General features: G+C 39.2%; 1 protein-coding gene across 1 annotated transcript in view; it reads right to left on the bottom strand.

The window, feature by feature from the left end:
* The window catches only part of LOC148085926 (heparan sulfate glucosamine 3-O-sulfotransferase 3A1-like), a 36,430-nt gene extending 18,109 nt beyond the window's left edge, over positions 1 to 18,321 (bottom strand). The window contains exon 1 of the mRNA XM_087784068.1: positions 17,740 to 18,321. Coding sequence (XP_087640194.1) covers positions 17,740 to 18,221 — 482 coding nt within the window. The 5' untranslated portion in view covers positions 18,222 to 18,321. The remainder of the gene's footprint in view (positions 1 to 17,739) is intronic.
* Between the last annotated feature and the right edge of the window lie 764 nt (positions 18,322 to 19,085).

Genomic DNA, 19,085 nt, shown 5'->3' with positions numbered 1-19,085 from the left:
TCCTGAAAACTTTTACTCTTTAAATATTGAGATTGGTTTTGCTACAGCATGGTAGCAGCCTGTGTGGCTAACATTCACGCTCCAGCGTCTGATTCCCCGGCTGCGGCACTATCTATAAAATAAATAGCTGCAGGAAGTTGCCGGGCCGGGCGGCGCATGACGAACAGGTGGGGCTGCAAATGTATAAAATGTAGGATTGAGTGTCACCAATAAGGCTCGGCGCGATGCGGAGCAGGTTGTCGCCGCAGGAAGGAAACTGTGGGAAGCTGCGACTAAATCTCAGCCAGCGGTTGCCTGAGGCCGGGATATGACCCAGAATTCAACAGACCCCCAGTGAGAAACCAGGGAAGAGCTGTCCACATGGCAGAGCCGAAGTCGGCCCGGCGACAAGAAGTCCTTCCCCGGGCTGACAGAGGGGGTAACCCCATCTGGGTCGCTGGATTAGAGGCGCAAGGTTATTATGAAGTGTAACACGGAGCTGTGGCGTCTGACAACGTGCTAATGTTTGAGCCTGTCAGCCCCTGAGTCGAGACGGATGGTTTCTGAAAAAGACCGTAATTAGAGGGCAGGAGCTCCAGCGTCGGAGCCGAGGACAATGTACGTCTGTGTTTCTCAGAAGAGAGTTCGCAAAACTGACACTCTAACAACAGTTTAAACAAATAATCTGAATTATCTGCCACCGTGGAGCATTGACACAGGGATTAACTGAGCAGCCAGCAATTCTGTTTTAGCCGTATCTCAATGTCTTTTAAATATAAATAAATGTATTATTTAGATATATAATACGTGTTGCCACAATGAGATTAAAGGTAATCCAACAAAGTCTTCGACCCATATATTTTAGACTCCCATCCTTTAAATAAACATATGCAAGTAACTTCTGTAAACACATGGTTAAAGAGTGGTTAGAAACCCGAGCGTGGCCTTTTCAACACGACTCAAATAACAAATGAACAGTCGCACCTGAATACTAATCTGACGGCGTAATCCCAAACTCAGAGGGATCGCTCCGAGGCGCTGCCACCTCTGAGATGGTAAATGAGGTGTTGGATGGGGGGACGGAGGCTCGGCTGATGATTCATGTGATCATTCGGTGGGTTATTTTTCAATATTTCACATCAACGTAATCGTCCCGAAAACACATTAACATCGAGGCAGAACTCTTGCTGTTATGGAGTCAAAGTCTGTCGGGCTTGAATGACGGATGCATGTTGAATACAGAAGGAGTAGACGGATCGTGGAGGCAGATTCATCTGGTTGGACCACTAGAGATAAAAAAGGGTGAATATGGAAGAGGGCGCTGGAAAGAAATGTGGCTGAAGCTAATTTAAAAAATGTAGTTTTGTTTTTGTTTTTCTCTCTTAAGATCTCCTCTTGAGAACCATGGTCATAGATGTGCAGGTTGGTCATCAATGGTTTAACAACCCTGTTGACACCACCATCTTCCATAAATGATTTAGAGTTCACGGGGAGAGTGCAGGGACACCAGCTCTGGAACTCCGAGTAAAAAAGCTCTTGTGGGCGAAAGGGAAAATCCCTGCTGCTGGATTTACACCTCGGCCAGAACTGAAACTGGTTAAAAACCACTCGGGAGACGGGAAGAAAAACAGTGTGACAGAAAGTGTGCTGCTGCTGCTGGGCAGACTGGAAAATACTATGATATCATGAATCATGTGTCAGAAACAAACTGAAACAAGAGTCTGGGCGTGGAACCAGCTTGTAAATGTGTTTCAGTTCCTCCAGTGGACTTGACGTCAGAGCAGCAGATTTAAACTGTTGGTTCCACGCTTGAGATTCAGTCTGAAAAATGTAACCACGATTTCATTTTTCACCTAAATCATCAACATGTATTTGAACTTGCAAACTCCAGATTGGATAATTTTGAAAATGCTTTGGTGCTCAGGCAACCAATCACTGCTGTCGATGACTTTTGACAAAGCAACAGATGTAGAATGTATATAGAACATTACACAGTTAAAACTTACACGCTTAAGCTGAAACATGATATAATACTTTTATGATCTTTTCTGTTTCAAGATCATTTTGACGTTTTTTTTATTTTTGATTTCATTATTTTAGTTTTTTTTTAAGGGTTACGTGTTCAATTCAATCTTCAATATATCAGTTTTAGTTTATTTTTACTCATTACATTTTTTTTTAGGTTTTTAATCTATCTAAAGTTCGCTTTAATGCCTTTTTTTTACGTTAAAATGTACATAGTTTTTAAATTCCTGTGCTTATGAGGAAAACAATTTTGTGTTGTCCCTGGTGACCAAGTTTCCAAAAACAAATGCTTTTATAGTATCCCTTGTGTTGTCTCTTGGTCAAGGTCAACCTCCCTGGCTTCCAGAAATACATATGCAGTGACATAGGTCGTTCACCTTGACCCAGAGACAACACAAGGGATACCACAAACACATTTATTTTCGAGTCACCGGGTCACCTTGACCCTGAGATAGCACTAGGGTTGAAGGGCTCTCGTGAGTGCTTTTCATTCAAGCTACAACCACAAGCTTTCTTTTTAACTGAATTATAATCTAATATAGAAGATTCATATGATAGAAGTGCAAGTCTTTTTTTAAAACGGGGAAAAAAACGTTCACTCGCTTAAACGGCTTCATGTTCCAGCATCAGAGCTGTTTCATGTTTAAGTGAACAAGAGAATAATCCCAGATGTTTGTCTCATTACAGCCATGAATCACCTCAGGAGGAACGTTTCTCACGACTTAATGCCTCTATTGTGCCACGTTCAAGCTTCCATTAAACTCTCGTGGATGTTGTGTATTTTCCCCTCGATACGTCTGACCAGCAAACGCTCTGTGTGTATCCAAGTGCTTCAGACTCATCTAATTTGTTTGTGCACAATAACGCCGGCTCACAGAGGAGACGGGGGGACAACAGTTAAGCAGATAAGGATGGAAATAAATCACTTTTCGTAGCCCACGCTCATCCGTGCGTGTCTGGTCAACTCTGGGAAAACAGGAAGTGATTTTGTTGAGTGATTTAAGAATCCATCACTCCAAGTGACAAACATCAGCTGTGCTTCCTCAGCTGTCGGGAAGAAACATTAGTTATGATGGCGAGTCAAAGCCTCCATCATTTGTTATCGTTCAGGAGATACAAATAAATCCTGAATATTTAACCTGAGACACCGAACAGAGGCGGCAGAAGGAGAAACTGAGCAGGTAAAGGGTTGTGTTCAATAGATGTTGGACTCTATTGTATCATCTTTACATGTCTGTTTGTACAAAACCCTCTTTTCATTGAAATATTTACATTAGAAAATTATCTTAAACCCCGCCCATTGTAAACACTTTTTATGGAGATTCAATTTGTTTACCATAACCACACCCATTCTGCTGTGATTGGTCAAACACATCATCAATCCTGGAAGTCTCCACCTCTAAGACTCTCGTTGTATAAACAAAGCGGGCTGTGATTACAGCTGGCTGGAGGAGGAATGAAGCCATTATTACATCATAATGGACTCCACTCTTGTAACCTCTCGTTCGCTGACATTTCAGACGGGGGAGAACTTTATAAAGTAATAAGTTCAAAACATGGTCATGATGAGATACTTGCTGTATCTTGGAGAGGAAGACTTCAACATTTCAAACATGTAAGTGAGTCAAGAGAGTTGGGTTTTCACATTAAACTATTAACTGATGGTTAAACAAAAACAAGCACCTGAAAGGTGTCTTTCATGCTACTTTTGAAGTTATCATTACTATTGTGTATTAGTATTTAAATAAATATTTTAATTTAGTTTATAAGCTTAGACTAATATTCTAAATGTCTATATAAATTAAAGTCAACATCTATTCAAACCATTTACTTTACTAAACGTCCAGATACAGTATATTTGTTCCCTAATTGAATCCAATATGTTGCCAACAAATAGTACACATTAATCACTGACACTTATTCCAAACTATAATCACATCAGCGACTCGCTCGAGTCGCGTCATCCCATTGGTTTCTGGGCGTCCTCGTGGGAACACGTCGAAAGAAGCAGCATCCCTGGTAATGGACGCGATCACAGCTTCCTGGTGAATAATGCAGCCGTTCTAATTGGCAGGATTAATAATAGATGGAGGCGTGTTCAGCGTCAGCAGTGGCGATACACTGATTCCCTCTTTCTGGGGTCTGGTGGAAGGATCCCTGCAGCCCTCCGCCCTCTCGCTCCGTCAAGGATGTGTCCGTCCGAGAGGTGGACGTCACGAGCCGACAATCGGCCTGACAACTTAATGATATAATAAGCAGCCGCTCCGCCACATGCGCCGCGTCTGAAATGACTCAGGCCGATGTCGAGGTTCTGCCGTCTTGACAGTGTTGTTACACCCCGAGACTAAATTGACCGTACTTGACCCGGACCCCCGACAGCTGCACAAATAACAAACGACTTCGGAAACGTAGCAAAAGGAAGAGCGAGGGAGTACAAAGGTAGGACAACTTGGCGGAGAAAAAAAAAGGGTTTAACAAAATGAATTTTACAGTAAACTTGATTTATTAGACGTTCTTGAGGTGTCAACTTTCTAGAGGAAGCATAAAACAAGCCTATTAAAACGTCTCATCTTCCCGTCTTGCAGGAGGAACCTTTAAACTATTGTCCATGCTCTTGCAGGAGACAATTAGATCAATAGCTGAGGGTGTGTCCGAAAGCTTTTCTGACAATCCAGAGGCAATCGTCACACACTTGAACAGTTGCTGGAACACAAAAGATGAGTCGAACAATGACCTGCTGGGAAACCTGATGCCAATAATGGTAGTTTTCTTATTGTCCACTTGTTGCCGGGTCAATGCGTGAGCAGTTTATTTACACCTCATCGAGGAAAATACCTCCCTTTTCCCAAAGCACACAAGCAAAGCTTGACGAAGGTTAAACATTTTTTTCCATAAAGAAGATGTAATAGCTCCACCTAAGCCTGTGTCCTCCCTCTTGACTCCACCTTACGTCCACTTGTCACTCTTTGACTCATCCTTCTACACTTCTGTTCAGGCTCCAATTCCCCATGCTTTATTTTCTAGTTCACCTTTCTGATTTTCTAAATAAACAAGTGATAAAAACATCAAACCGATAGATCTGATCATTACTGCGTGTACACATCTGACGCCACTTCATGCCATTGCTGGAGTATTTAAACTGATGGTTGTAGGTTAATGTTAATGTTAATGCTAAAGTTAATGGAAAGTCTAGATTCTGATTCAGAGTCACAGACATTTACCTTTGCATAAACATAAAAAACAAACATTTACATCAGACTGTATCAATCCTAAGAATCCACTTTCTGCTCTTCAAGAAAACACGGATAATCCTGAGTACAAATACAATATAAAATAGTGAAAGATCTCCTCGACATAAACATCTCCAGCCGGAAATCATCCTGTGTCGTCAATTTCACCATCCCACCTGCTTATGTGGTGCCTTTCAAAATCTGTCCTCCCATAGATCCTTCACATTAACACACTGAATGTTTCTAAAACTAAAAAAACAAACCTTTTCAAAGTGGTTTATTCACTGTAACTCTTTTTTTTTTATATATAGTTTACATGTTTTTGTAGTTCCCTTTAAAAAAACGTTTAATGTTGTTCCTTCTCTTAACTTTTAAAACTCTTCACTTTTCACTGTTTTTTCTCATCTGTCTGTGTGTGGTTTGTTTGTTCGACAAGGCGCCTCCATAAATAAAATGGTTATTTATTTGCAGACAGTTTTCTGGTTTGAAACAATGTTTTCCTTTTAACTTGTTAGTTACGTAGGACCATAAGGGATCCAAAGTTTCTCTACCTTTAAGGCTCAACAACCTGCTGAAGGAGCTCTGTGAGAATTGTGTTCTTTTGGTCAAGAACCACAAGCCTGGACAGTATTTCATAATCACACAGTATTTAATAAACATATACCAAAAATGGCATTGAACCTTGTATAAAGATCCTTTTAATTGTCGTCACTGATCATCAACACAACTCCTTCACTAAACCACTTAGTTGTTTATGTTTACAATAACCTCACCCACTCTTCTGTGATTGGTCAAACATCAAGATTTGTCACCACATTTCGTCAATCCAGAAATTTCCCAAGGGACTCGTTGTATGAAGAAAGAGGCAGGCTATTCCTCTCTGCTGCAGAATCACTGAAGAATATATTACGTCATAATGGACTCCACTCTCGTAACCTCTCTTTTGCTGAGATTCCAGAGGGGGGAGAACTTTATAAAGAAACAAGTTCAAAACATGGTCATGATGATGGACTTACTGCATGTTGGAGAGGAAGACAACATTTGAAACATGTCGGTAAGTCAGGAAAGTAAGGCTTATTAGTTGCCCTTTCAAAACTGAACTACAAATGAGTCTTCACTAACAGAAAGAAAAGAATAAAGAGAAATATTGGAACAGATGGTGTTACAAAGCTAACAGGTAGAGGTTAAAACATATGTCTGTTTCATCATATGGACAAACACACATCTTAAAAAAGGTGAACCAACTTCCCAGACTGTCTCACAAGTTCTTGGGTAGCAAGCATCAGCTTAACCTCCGTGACAAGCTTCCTAGATCCATAATTTCCCCGCCGTGCTTCTCTTTTTAACTGGTCCACAAGTGAGGAAAATCTGTTCCCTGCTCCGCTCATTAACATGCAAATCCTCATCTAAGGAGAAAGGATAAAAAAGCGAAGCCCTTTTGTGCGACTGCAGAAGATCGAGGACGCTCCTTCCTGCTCGTAGGCGCCCGGACGTGACAGCAATCTTCCTAATGTCTAATGTAGCGTCGGACCTTCTCACCACGACCAGGCTGCAGGTTAAGATTAATTGAATTACCGGGTGGCTTCCCTGCTCTGTTCGCCGGGCAAATCAATCAGATTGTCGCCACGGTGACTCTTTATCACCCCCCCTCCATCTTTATGTAAAACCACGAAGACTGCGCTGTTGCACTCCATCGATCAATAAAGCGGTCTGGATGGAAAATTCATTTTCAAACACGCGCGTGTCTTTAATCAAGCAGCCTGGCGTGGAGAACCGTTAGCTGTCAGCCATCTTTGGACTACAACGCCATTACAGCCAAGAGTGGAGTAGAATCGATACATGCTGGATATTTCTTGATTTGTCTGTCATCTTCCACTTTTGTTTTGGTTTTGTTCCCTCACTTCCCTTTCTTTATATCCCCATGTCCCCTGAGTTTACCAATGACACACGGCTGGTCCTCATCAACAATCAAGACACTTATTTCAACCACCTGAGTCCACGCCTGAGCGTCAGATCAAAAAATGTTTCTGTGCTGCTAGAGTAGTTGTTCGCAAGTCTCTCTTTAGATTTTCCTATTCGGGACCTTTTGTATTTTTGCCCTTTTATACCCCTGTAGTTTACTTCTATGTTTTATTTTCTGTTCCATCCTTTAGTTTTTTTCTTTTAGTGGACACTTGAGATTTTAGACGTTTAGGACATTTAGAGATACTGGACTCTTTGTCTTATTTATTTGTCATTGTATTGATTGGACTTTTGTTATTTATTAAATTTATATTTTTATTCCACTTGTACATTGTGTCTGTTGGTCACTCTCACCTGGACTTTGGTCCTGCCTCAGATCTTGACATTTTCTTTATTAAAGGTATTTGATCCAATTAATTTTCACCCACGGTGTATATATTCTAGCTGAAATAATTTGGGGCTTAATGTATTAAAAAAATACATATATACATACACTATATACTATATATAGTGATGGCCAATATGATATCAATCGTAGGGACGATGAAAAAATGTCTCTCATTTCTTTTGTAAAGAAATTAAAGACAATTTCCCAGTGTATGCTAGCTTTTTTTTCTTTTTTTTTTTACAGAATTGTTCTCGTTCTTATACTTCTAGTGTTTGAATGTATAATATTTGTATGTTTTGTTATTTATTTGCACGATTATTCGAGAAATGTTTATTTTTTGTTATACTTAAAGGCTGCTCATCACTACTTTAATATATAGTATTAGTCGGTTCTGTTGTTTATTTTTACATTTATAACAAATCAAATCACCCTTCTTTAAATTTAAAATAATTGATTGTTGTTGCTGTTATTAAATAAAATTGTGTACTTATAGTACAAGGTGTTTTTCTTTAATCATAGTATAGAAATGGGATATGAGTATCTTTTTTTTTTCTTTTTTTACTAGCATTGGTATCCACTACTGAAATCATAAACTCCAACAAAAAATGAGTTTTCTGGACTGTATTTTCAATGTATTAAAAGTATTAATAATTCTCTGAAAATCGATATTGTGGTCGTTATTGTGATTTAGAATTGTCCATATCTTGATCAAATGTCAAAATATGAAGCAACTGTATAAGAAGAAAATCCATTAGTGTTATATACAGTCGAGCTAAACACCAGGAGGTTTGATGTAAGGATGAGTGTTTTTGCTGAGTAACTAATAGAGATTAACGTAACCTGATGAGTCAGGGTTTATGTATTTAGGATAATTGATTAATTATGATAATTACATGTTATTACAAAGAGAAAAATACAGGCGAGCATCCGAGAGAAGAAGGTCCAGCTGCTTTACCCATGAGCAACTATAGGAAAACTTGACAACCACCGTTACACGTCTCTTGTAATAGTTTTACTTTTAAATATTTTCACCAACGAAATCCCCAAACGTACTGATATTTCCTAATCATAACTAATGAGTGGATAACACGTGCTGCAGTCATCGCCGTATTGAGACAAAACAGACGTCATGTTTTGTGTCAACGGCTGGATTTACTCAGGTGGTGTTCCATTCTTTCCACATTCATCACCTTCATTATTAGGTATTCCAAAAATGATGCAGGATCTCTGGTCACAGCCAAACCCTAATCTTTGGTTAAAAGCTGTATTTCACTCAACGCCGCCGAGCAACTCTTCCATCTTGCGAGAATATACAATAAGAAGTGCTGAAAGCTCCGAGGAAAAAAACCATCTGAAAGCAATGGCCTCTTTGTGGGTCGAGCCAAACTTGCCAATCCATCATTTCTGACGGACTCGTGCAGCCCGGGAACGCTGTGTTTCAGGACTCGCTACAGTATAAATCTCGGACTGAACCATGCAAAATAAACAGATTGTGCCTGAGGGGGCCGCCTGGCGAGTCCTCTGTCCCCGTCTGCAGGCCGGGATCTGCCAAGTCGGGCTGGCAGCGGCCCGGTCCTGGTGGAGCTAAAAGGAGGAGGTTTGGTGCCATCGTATCACCACACAGGCAGCTGTAGATAGAACACACAGCCAGTGTGTCAGAGTCCAGGCCTGGAAGCGCTGGATCAGGAAAGTAAACAGCTTTGTGTTTGGCCTGAAAGCCCCACAAGACCCTTGAAAGTAAAGTGTTTCTGTTTGCCTGGAGAGCTAAACTTTCTGGAGTAAACTCATCTTCGCTAAATGATTACCAGAAGAAAATGCTACACGAGTGACGAGTGTTGAGGCCAGATTACCAAACTGTTCTTGCATTTTTCCACCTTTGTTTATTTATTAAGTCGACTCTGGAAACTCTAACTATCAGCACCTCTTATAAAATTCTTGTTTTTTTTTGTTCATAGGTAAAGCATGTGGTTAGAAGACGATAACCTGGAACCGAGGATTAATAAAAACATGTTTACAGACATGTCATGATGGACGATCTTCCACCAGAGTCTCAGGAATGTTTTCTCATCAGAGTGACCGACATACTGGAGAAAACTCTTCCTTCTTCAAATACACAAAGTTTAAACAATGTTTTATTTAAAATACAACAAAAATATGGATTAGCTTCAGGCCATTAAATGCGTTCTAAACATGTATAATTAATTTTACGTTTATGCAGATTTAACTCTGGTTTTGGTCTTATCTTCATAATTTAGTTTAAAAATTCTACTACGAAATAAAAAGTTATTTATGGAAGTAAATGTGTGCCATCGAGCTTTGAATATAATTTACAAACACTGTTTCTACAGCATCAAAATCCGACTTTGAATTTGAAAAACACTTATTTATTATTATTAACAAATAATTGTTCACCTTGGTTGCCAGCATGTTACACTATATTTTGGTTTACACCAAAATATCTTTTCATATTTCTTTTTTTTACAGATAAAATTTTAAAATGTATTAATGCAATTTAAAGTAAAACAATAACTGTGCATTCAATTAAATTGATGGATATTTAAAATGAAAGTCAGATATTCATGCTGTAAAAATTCAGTGTTAGAAATTAATATTTAAAGTCTGATGGCATACATTCATCTTACATATTCTAAAGACAATGATTTCTCACATAATTTATACCAACTTACTTTTATTTAACATAGGATAACTTTAATGTTCCTACTACTGTTCAGCCCCCTCTAAAAAAAACACCCCAGGTTTGAAATATCCATTAAACATGATCAACAAATGCAAGTCTTTTGGTTGTTTTTAGAGAAGGTCCCCAGACCTCTTTTTTTCTTAAGGTGTTTAAGATCATGGAAAATACATGTCAAGTTGACGTGTCTTACATCTAGACAGTCCTGTCTTATTTCAGAATAATACATCTTATATATACTAATATTCAATACAAAAGAAAGTGTTTTTTCTTTCTGTGCTCCATCAGATCCCTATTTTGCAATCAATAAATTCAACTGTTTAAGCAGGAATGTTCATCCATATGGAGTTCAAACTGAAACATTCACCAGCAGAAAGTAAAAATGTCATCCCGATAATTTTACTGTGTGGAAAACCACACACCATATATTTTCCCTCCTAATGCCAAGCACTAATGGTTCAAAACACAACTGGAAAACTTCTAATCCCAGCAGAGGATGCTTCCTTCTTTATTTTTATTGATTCCCAGATTTTTCCCTCCTCGTCAGCCTTAGAATCTGGAAAATCCGTCCCCGTCTAGTGATAAAGCTGTTGCCAGTGAGATTGGAAAGAGAGATCCATCACAGTGAGATACTGGTTTACGCTGCCCATCCGCTCCACTGAGGCCGGAGACATCCATGCATCATTTACCAAACTCCTCAGTGCACAAATAGGACGGCTGGAGAAAGATTTACACAAATATTAATGCTCCTTATGTTTAGATTGCACACATTATTGAGGTGGTTTAGTTGGAGTAGTCTTTTTTTTGAAAGCACGCCACAAAAGAATGTTGGAATGTGACACTAGCAGGATAATCTGTGTCTTAAGTGTCCAAGAACAATAAATCACGGTGGATTCTGGTTAGAAAGTCAACTCGTTTGGACCATTTGTTGAGCCATCAAATATAAAAACACAATCTTTCAACAAGAAAATGATTTTATATGGTTTTAATACAATTATATGCATATATATTTATTTCAAAATAATAGAACTTGAAAAGACTAACTAGCTAAATTGAAATATACTGAAACACTTGCAGATGTTTTAAATAGTATGCAACAGTTGATATAAAGCACATGTTGAAGTGGTCACTTATAATTTAATATTGTTATTTTTTTCAATCACTGGAAATTCTGCAAACTGTATCCAAGTCTCTTAATGTGCAACTGATGCAAAACTCAAACTCTCCTGACTCACTCACATGTTTCAAATGTTGAAGTCTTCCTCTCCAAGATAAGTCTCTCATCATGACCATCTTTTGAACTTACTTAATAAAGTTTTCATTACTATTGTGTATTAGTATTTAAATAAATAAATGACACTGTATTTTTTTAATTATATTATTATTTTGTTTATAAGCTTAGACTATAGACATATAGAAATGTCTATATGAATTAAATTCAACATCTATTCAAACCATTAACTTTGCTCGACATCAAGATACAGTATATGTGTTCCCTAATTATTTCTAATATTTTGAACTTATTACTTTATAAACTTCTCCCCCATCTGTAATCTCAGCGAACAAGAGTTTAGAGTCCAATATTGCCTATTAATGGTCTTCACTCCTCCAGCCAGATGTATGCCCTGCTTTGTTTGTACAATGTGTCCCTTGAAGGTGGAGACTTCTGGGATTTCTAATGTAAATATTTCAATGAAAAGAAAGTTTTGTACAAACAGACACATACTGATGATACAATAGAGTCCGAGATCCATTTAAGACACACTTAAATCAACACAATAGTTACCCTTTAAACACTGAAGTTTCACACTTCAACCCACACAATTCAGTGTCGCTCCAAAGAAAGGGAATAAATATACACAATATCAACAGAAAATATCTTGGGATGATTGACAGGTCGAAACCTCTCCCGACGAGCATCAGGCGGGTCGCCCTCTAGTGCTGACACCTGAAACCAGAACGTCACATTCTCAGACCTTCACTGTCACCAATAAATAATTTCGGTGTAATCTTTGTACAGTCTGGGACTATAAAAAAGTCGCCTCCAGCTCAGTGTTTGAAATCGGAATCCAGGAATAAATGCTTGGTACCATTCGGGTCTAATGGCTCGTAAAAAGTCCGACAGCTGCCGAAACACGACGACGAGGTCAAACAGGTTGCTGACTAGTGTACACACAAACCCAAAAGTGAATAAACAACAGAATCCCAGAAACAATGAAAGCTGATCTCGATGTTGCCAAACCATCTGTTGGCAGCGAGGGTGGCACATTCTGGGGCCAGACCCTGTGGCGTGACCCCTGACCCCGATCCATCACGCTTCCTTTCTTCTCTGCCAAGCTAACCAGTTAGCACTGAGATAACAGACCTCACCAAGGTGAGGGGGATCAGGCGTGCGCCGGAGGTCCAGGTGGGTTCCTTCGGATCGCCCTGCACCTGCTACCTGTCCTCACCCGCCCATCGGGGGGGAAGATTCCCAGAATGCCTGAGGTCAGTTGGTGACAGGAATGAGGCCTCGCAGGTTCAGCTGCTAAAAGCATGTAAAGATGTCGGAGGGAGCGGCGGGGGTCAAGGAGGTTTAAAAGGAGGCCAGGACTCCTATCTGTGGGTCACATGACTTCACCGGGAGGTGGGCGACCTGCAATGATCACTTTCACAATCGGAGGGTCTCTGGTGATCACGTTACATCCGCTTTGTGTGTGTGTGTGTGTGCGGTACACAACCCTAACCGTGACCCCCGACCTGGACCGTTTCACCTGCTCTCCTTCCACTATGTGAGCCGATGTGATTCTCTTGGACTTCAACATAAACACTCCCATAATAACTGGTTCTGAAGAACACAAGCGGCAAGTGTTCAAACCAAAGTTGATCTTTTTAGTTTCTGAAATTGTTTTTTGGTTTGGTTCATTTGTAAAATATAGGGAAATATTGGTTGTTTGAAAGAAAACCTCTTTTTTTTTAAGTGACCTAAACTTTTATTATTATAAATTTCCAACATGTAATTTTCAGCCTCTTTTGACCAGAAACTTTTGTTAGGTTTTGTTGCCACTTTCAATCTATGCTGCACGATATTGTGTTACCATTATTTAGACATGTGTATTAACAATAATCTGGTCATAAGAAACAGGGGCAATGACACGAAATATTGCGATACTGTAGGGACAAGGATTTATTAGTAGTATTGCACAAGTACTTGAAACTGACATTACTGACCCCGTGACTCTTGAAGAAGTCGTAACTACTATCATTTGTTTTGAAAACAATTTTTTTCTTCCAAACATTAACTTTAAAAGCTGCTGTAGTCGAGTGTATCCTCTCATCCTCAGTCATCTCTGGGGATCGCATGACCGATACCATCTAGTGGCCTGAAGTTGAATTGCTATACAAATATGGTAAATGGCTCTTACTTATATAGTGCTTTTCTATGCTTATTCAGCAGCCGAAGTGCTTTACACTAATTTACGCATTGACACACACAATTACAAACTGATGGGAGTAGGCTGCCACGCAGCGCACCAACTCAACCATCAGGAACAATCAGAGTAAAGTGTCTCGTTCAGGAACACAACGTCAAATGAACAAGTGCTGAGAATAAGGTATTGTTTAATAATTTATACACACTTTATGGAAATATAAAACCGGAGAACCATGATTAAATAAAACGTTATTTGAAAGCGAAAAAAAACCATTTATATTTGTTTGAAAAAAAAGGATTCATTGCTGTTGAATGAGTAATAGAAAGTTAGAAAAAGCGTTGCGATATATCGTCCCAGGGATATTTTCCCACACTCCTACTGCTGATATTTACTGGAATCCTCTAGGCCTCCATAATGTGTCAAACTATCTTCAAGAAAACATCTGCCTTTAACTGAAAACTTAAGCAGGTTCTCAAGATAAAAGAACACCATCTAAGAACTCACGAACCACCAGGTTTAGCTTCATTTTCTACCTGATAAAAACGATTACTTTAAACCCCTGAAGAAAATTTCAAGCTCAAAGATTCAGGTACGATTCAAGACAAGATGGGGTTTTTTTTAACCTCTACATGAGTGAAGGTTAAACTAGTTATGAGAGTGGTGAGGTTAAGGACTGGTTGCTAGTTCTCTGGACGCAGCACAGGTGGTGATGATATCACGCGGCGCTAACTGAAAACTTCCAGGCTCAAGAAAAAGGGAAACAACAAGCGCCTCAGACTTATTTACTCTTTAGAATCCAAGGTCCTTGTGTTTTTGAACGGACACCGTTACGGGGGAAAATTCCAGGGAATCTTGGCAACACCCCTGGATAGATGGGACCCTCATGGATATGTACCCCCCCCCCCACCCCCTCTCTATAATGGATGAATAGGTAAACAGAAGGGTGTGAAAGAGTGATGGCCAAAAGAGAATGTTCACTCTCAAAGCGGCACAAAGAGGGAGGTGTTGCAGTGGGAGATGGGAAAGAGCCAGAGTGCCGGAGAGAGGGAAGAGGAGGTGGACCGGGGGGCCGGGGGTCGAGGAGGAGGATGGGTCTCGGGGGAGTGGAGAGTAAAAGTTTTGTCTCCGGGCTTTTACAGGCGGCTCGCTGTGCGTGGTGTTAAGTCAATCAAAAGGTGAATTATACCTCCTGAGACACTCAGGTAACCTTTCATTATGGCCCTAATCCTTCTTAATAACAGAGCCGCGGTGTCGGCGATGCCCCATTAGACGGAGAGCTCGCGGGAGCGGCGGCCATTACTCCCCAACACACACCGCTCGCTCACACACTCGCCGTGACGGAGCAGATCAATCACGCTGACGACTCCAGCGACTCAGCATCCTCCGCCATAAGGAGATGAAGATATTGTGGGAAGAGTGAATGTGCGACTGTGTCGGATGAGCTTTCGCCGCGGGGAGGGAGGACCGAAGTTTGGAAGAAAGTCTGGAGTGTTACACACTGAACAACAATGAAGCCATTCATATTAGAAGGTACATTTCTTAAGTTAAAGCTAAACTTTTATGTCACATTTGCTTAACAAGCCCTTCCAATAAACTCTAGTCTTTGAGCAAAGGATGTTCAATTTATTTTATATTAAATAAATTAAATTATTTATTCATTTATTATCCTTTCTTTGATTAAAAAAAATATTAATTAATTGAACAATAATCCAACTTCTTGTCCAAAATATAAACTTTGAAGAGATAAAGATAATTTATTGAGAAAAGTTTTGCTATAATCTATTTGATCAACGATAGTCTAAAATATGGTTTTATTTAACACGTTAAATTTGTCACACACATCTAAGTCGCTTGAGTTCATGAATAAAGAACATAAGAACATAATAAGAATTAAAAAACAGCACGTAAAGCCATTAAGTTCGCCCTTTGGTTTGTGTAATATCTTCATAAACGTATGTTTTATAGTATGTTTTACACAAGCGTTTTTATATTTATGTATTGTTAGGTCACACAACTTAAGATGACGGTATTTATAAATATTAATCCAAATAAAGAAAAGGTTGATTTAACTTATTATTGGACTTTGGAGAAAAAGAGGTTAAGGTACGATCTAAAAGTTTAAAGAACGAGATTTTCTGATGATGTCAATTTTATTAACAATATTGTTGCCGCTGCAAAATTTTTTCCTTTCAATATTGAATACTCAAAGATTTTTCTACAACAAAGTTTTGACAAAAGTTCATTTTGAGATATATTTCTTTTATTTCAGCTTCTTCAGCTTGTTAAAGCCGAATATATTTAAGGTTCATCATTTCAATACTGCCTTTAATGCAGATTATAAAATGTTAAAACTTAAGAAAGGGTTAGTTATAGGTTTGTAAAGGTCAGTTTGACGACGGTTAGCATTTTAAGGTAGTTTTTTTTTCTAAAAATAGAAAATATATATAGGTTTAGGCAGTTAACGATCTATTGACTTTGTTCTTATCGTCACACAAAAAGTTTTTAGTTTTTAAGAACATTATAAAAGAACATCTACTTCACCCATCAAACGCTTAAAGTGCTTCTTAAAATTTGGAATTTTAGTTTAAGTTCAATTTAGATCATTGGTTCGTAAAAAAGTACAAACAACTAAAGCTTGAGCATTTGACAAGCAGGACAGAAAAAAACGAAGATCACGGACTTTTCCTTTTTAAAGTTAGAAGAAAAAGTTTAGGTGTCTTTAAAATTTTGTTCAGCGATTTCTTTTTCTTTTTTTTCACAAGTATAACTTTATGATTCCTCTGTTCTTTCAGTGTTATTTGTTTCATTCTTTGACAATTGTAGTAAGATTATATGGATGTGTAAAAAATGAAAATGTTTTTTACATAAACACGTAAAAACACTCAAGTGAATTTTAAAACTTGTTAGGATATTTAGGCACTTTGCAGTGAACACATGACAGTTATTAACTAACTGACGTTTAATACTTCACGTCTAAATACATGTTAATGATCATATTTACTTATATTCACAAACCTCACGCCATTTCCCCCTTTTTTATTTTCTTTATTTGAGATATTTGTAAAGTCAAATTTTCAAACGGTTGTTATATTTCTATAACAGGCGGTTCATATTTTTGTGGGATAGTAACACATATGCGAGTTTATGTGATCATATATATTTCCATGTTCCTTATCTGAAATGGACTTAATCTCAGTTATTACACTAAGTCATTGCAATAAGTCAGTTATTACAGTGAAGATGCCATTTCACAGTTTACTGCATTTGTAATAACTTTGAAAGGATTAAAGTTAACACCATGTTAGATGCGAACGACTCGGATTAGTATTATTTTCTGATTATAAAACTATGTGATCTAATAAATAAGAAATTATGTATGATACTAAGGCAAAAAGACAGCAACAAACACAGCTGCCGCAGGCGCTCATCAGCCTATAGTAAGATGATAAATATTTCATGTTCATTTAAATCAATTTAACAACCATAAATTGATTTAAATGAACATGAAATATTTATCATGTTACTTCAACACTGGCTACAAAAAATTACATTGAATTAACTTTTCTTTAATCCTAAAAGTAATTGAAATGTGAAACAGCCTCACACCTTCATTATTAAATGTTATTTTACGCAGCATAGATTTTCATTTAGTTGAAATAATCTGCTTAAATTGTTATTTTTTCAAACTATTATGAAATATTCTATTAAGGGGCTTCATTGGTTAAATCAGTGTGTATCTAAATTATTTAATGTTATTTTAAGGAAAATTGAAGGGGAAACTGTAACCAGACCATGACAAGTGGAGTGATTATTCACATTTAAACAGTTTGTTTGCATAGTTTGTTTCTTTATAAGGTTCACAAGATCAGATTCTACGTCAATATCCTGCCAAAAGCACCGAGAAGCACTGAACTGCTCCTGATAAAAATCAAATGAAAATGGAGCTAATGTGCAGCAATAAATCAACAAGTGTCCCATCAGACACAGACGGATGACTGACGTCACACTACAGTTATGACAGTGTAACCTGGGTGTTGATGGATCTACCTGTACCAGTCCAGCCCGTTGTCAAAGTTGCGGTCGAAGAAGTGCGGCTCCGCGCCCACGGCCCTGATGTCCGGGTGAACCCGCAGGAACTCCAGCAGCGCCCGGGTCCCCCCTTTCTTCACCCCGATGATGAGCGCCTGCGGGAGCTTCTTGCTTCCATCCCCCAGCGGGCTCACTTTCCCGGCGAACCTGGGCGACACCTTCCCTCTGACGCCGGGCGGCGGCAGGAGCAGCAGCGGCTCCGGGACGCGACCCGCTCGCTCGTCCGCCAGCACCCGGGTCGAGCCCTCCAGCTCCTGGTCCAGGAGCGACCTCAGGTCCTGGTGGAGTCTCGCGGGTGAGATCCCGGGCGGAGCGCGGGGGGCGCAGCGCTCGGCCAGGCAGTGCAGGAGGACCATGGAGGTGAAGATGGAGCCCAGCATGACCGCGGCTCTCCTGGCTCTGGTCCGGGAGTCCAGAATCCTGATGCGGCTAAAAGCCATCCCTCTGACGCCGGAGCCATCCTAGACCTTCATCCTTAACTCTTTCCATCCAATTAACCCCGATGACCTTTCACCTTGTCTCCCCCTTTTTTTTTTTTATTAACTTAACCCACCACCCCTCCACCTGCTGGTCCACAGGTGCGCGCGCGCAGGTGATGGAGAGTCTCTCCTGCTCGGACTCAGACTCTCAGACTCCTGCCTCTCAGTCTCTACACGTGTGTGGACTCAGTTGTAAACTTGAGTCCCGGTTGACGGACGTCCCGCCGGCCAATCAGCAGCAGGCAGCAACAGATTCGAGCCAATGGGAGGCGAGCAGGGCAGGACCCACGGAGCGCATCCCCGAGACCTGACTTTTCGTGCGAACGTTCACTTGTCACTGGAAAGTTTGATCACACTGAGAGTAATTTAAAAGTACTTTTTATGTATTTCAATTTCAATTGTTTCAAGTCAGTGACCAAGGCAATACATAAACTATAGTATACATTTATCATTGAATTAATACTAAAAAAAATACATAGGTTGTTTAAAAAAAAAAGTCAAATAAAACAATTAATATTCCTTCCATTCTCTTTAAAATAAATAGCAGCTTACTTTGATCATGAATAAATTGGTCACACAGAATGCTAAGCTAATATGGATGTAGAATAAATACTTAAAAAAAATATAGAATTAACTTGTACAGGTATTGAAAAGCTACTGCAAAATCGATAAAGATAAAAAAAAAATCTTAACACATTCAAGACAATAACAATACATTTTCGATATTAGTAATTATGTAAATCAGTTCAGTTCATTTTAAGAGTTCCAAGTTTTTCATAACTTTTCAAATTGAAATGTTTTTTTTTCTGTGAAACACACTTAAAA

The sequence above is a fragment of the Callionymus lyra genome, chromosome 2 (assembly GCF_982586985.1).
Source record: "Callionymus lyra chromosome 2, fCalLyr1.hap1.1, whole genome shotgun sequence".
Taxonomy (NCBI): domain Eukaryota; kingdom Metazoa; phylum Chordata; class Actinopteri; order Syngnathiformes; family Callionymidae; genus Callionymus; species Callionymus lyra.
Note: the sequence above shows the minus strand (reverse complement) of the source record. Positions and strands in the feature narration are given on the sequence as shown.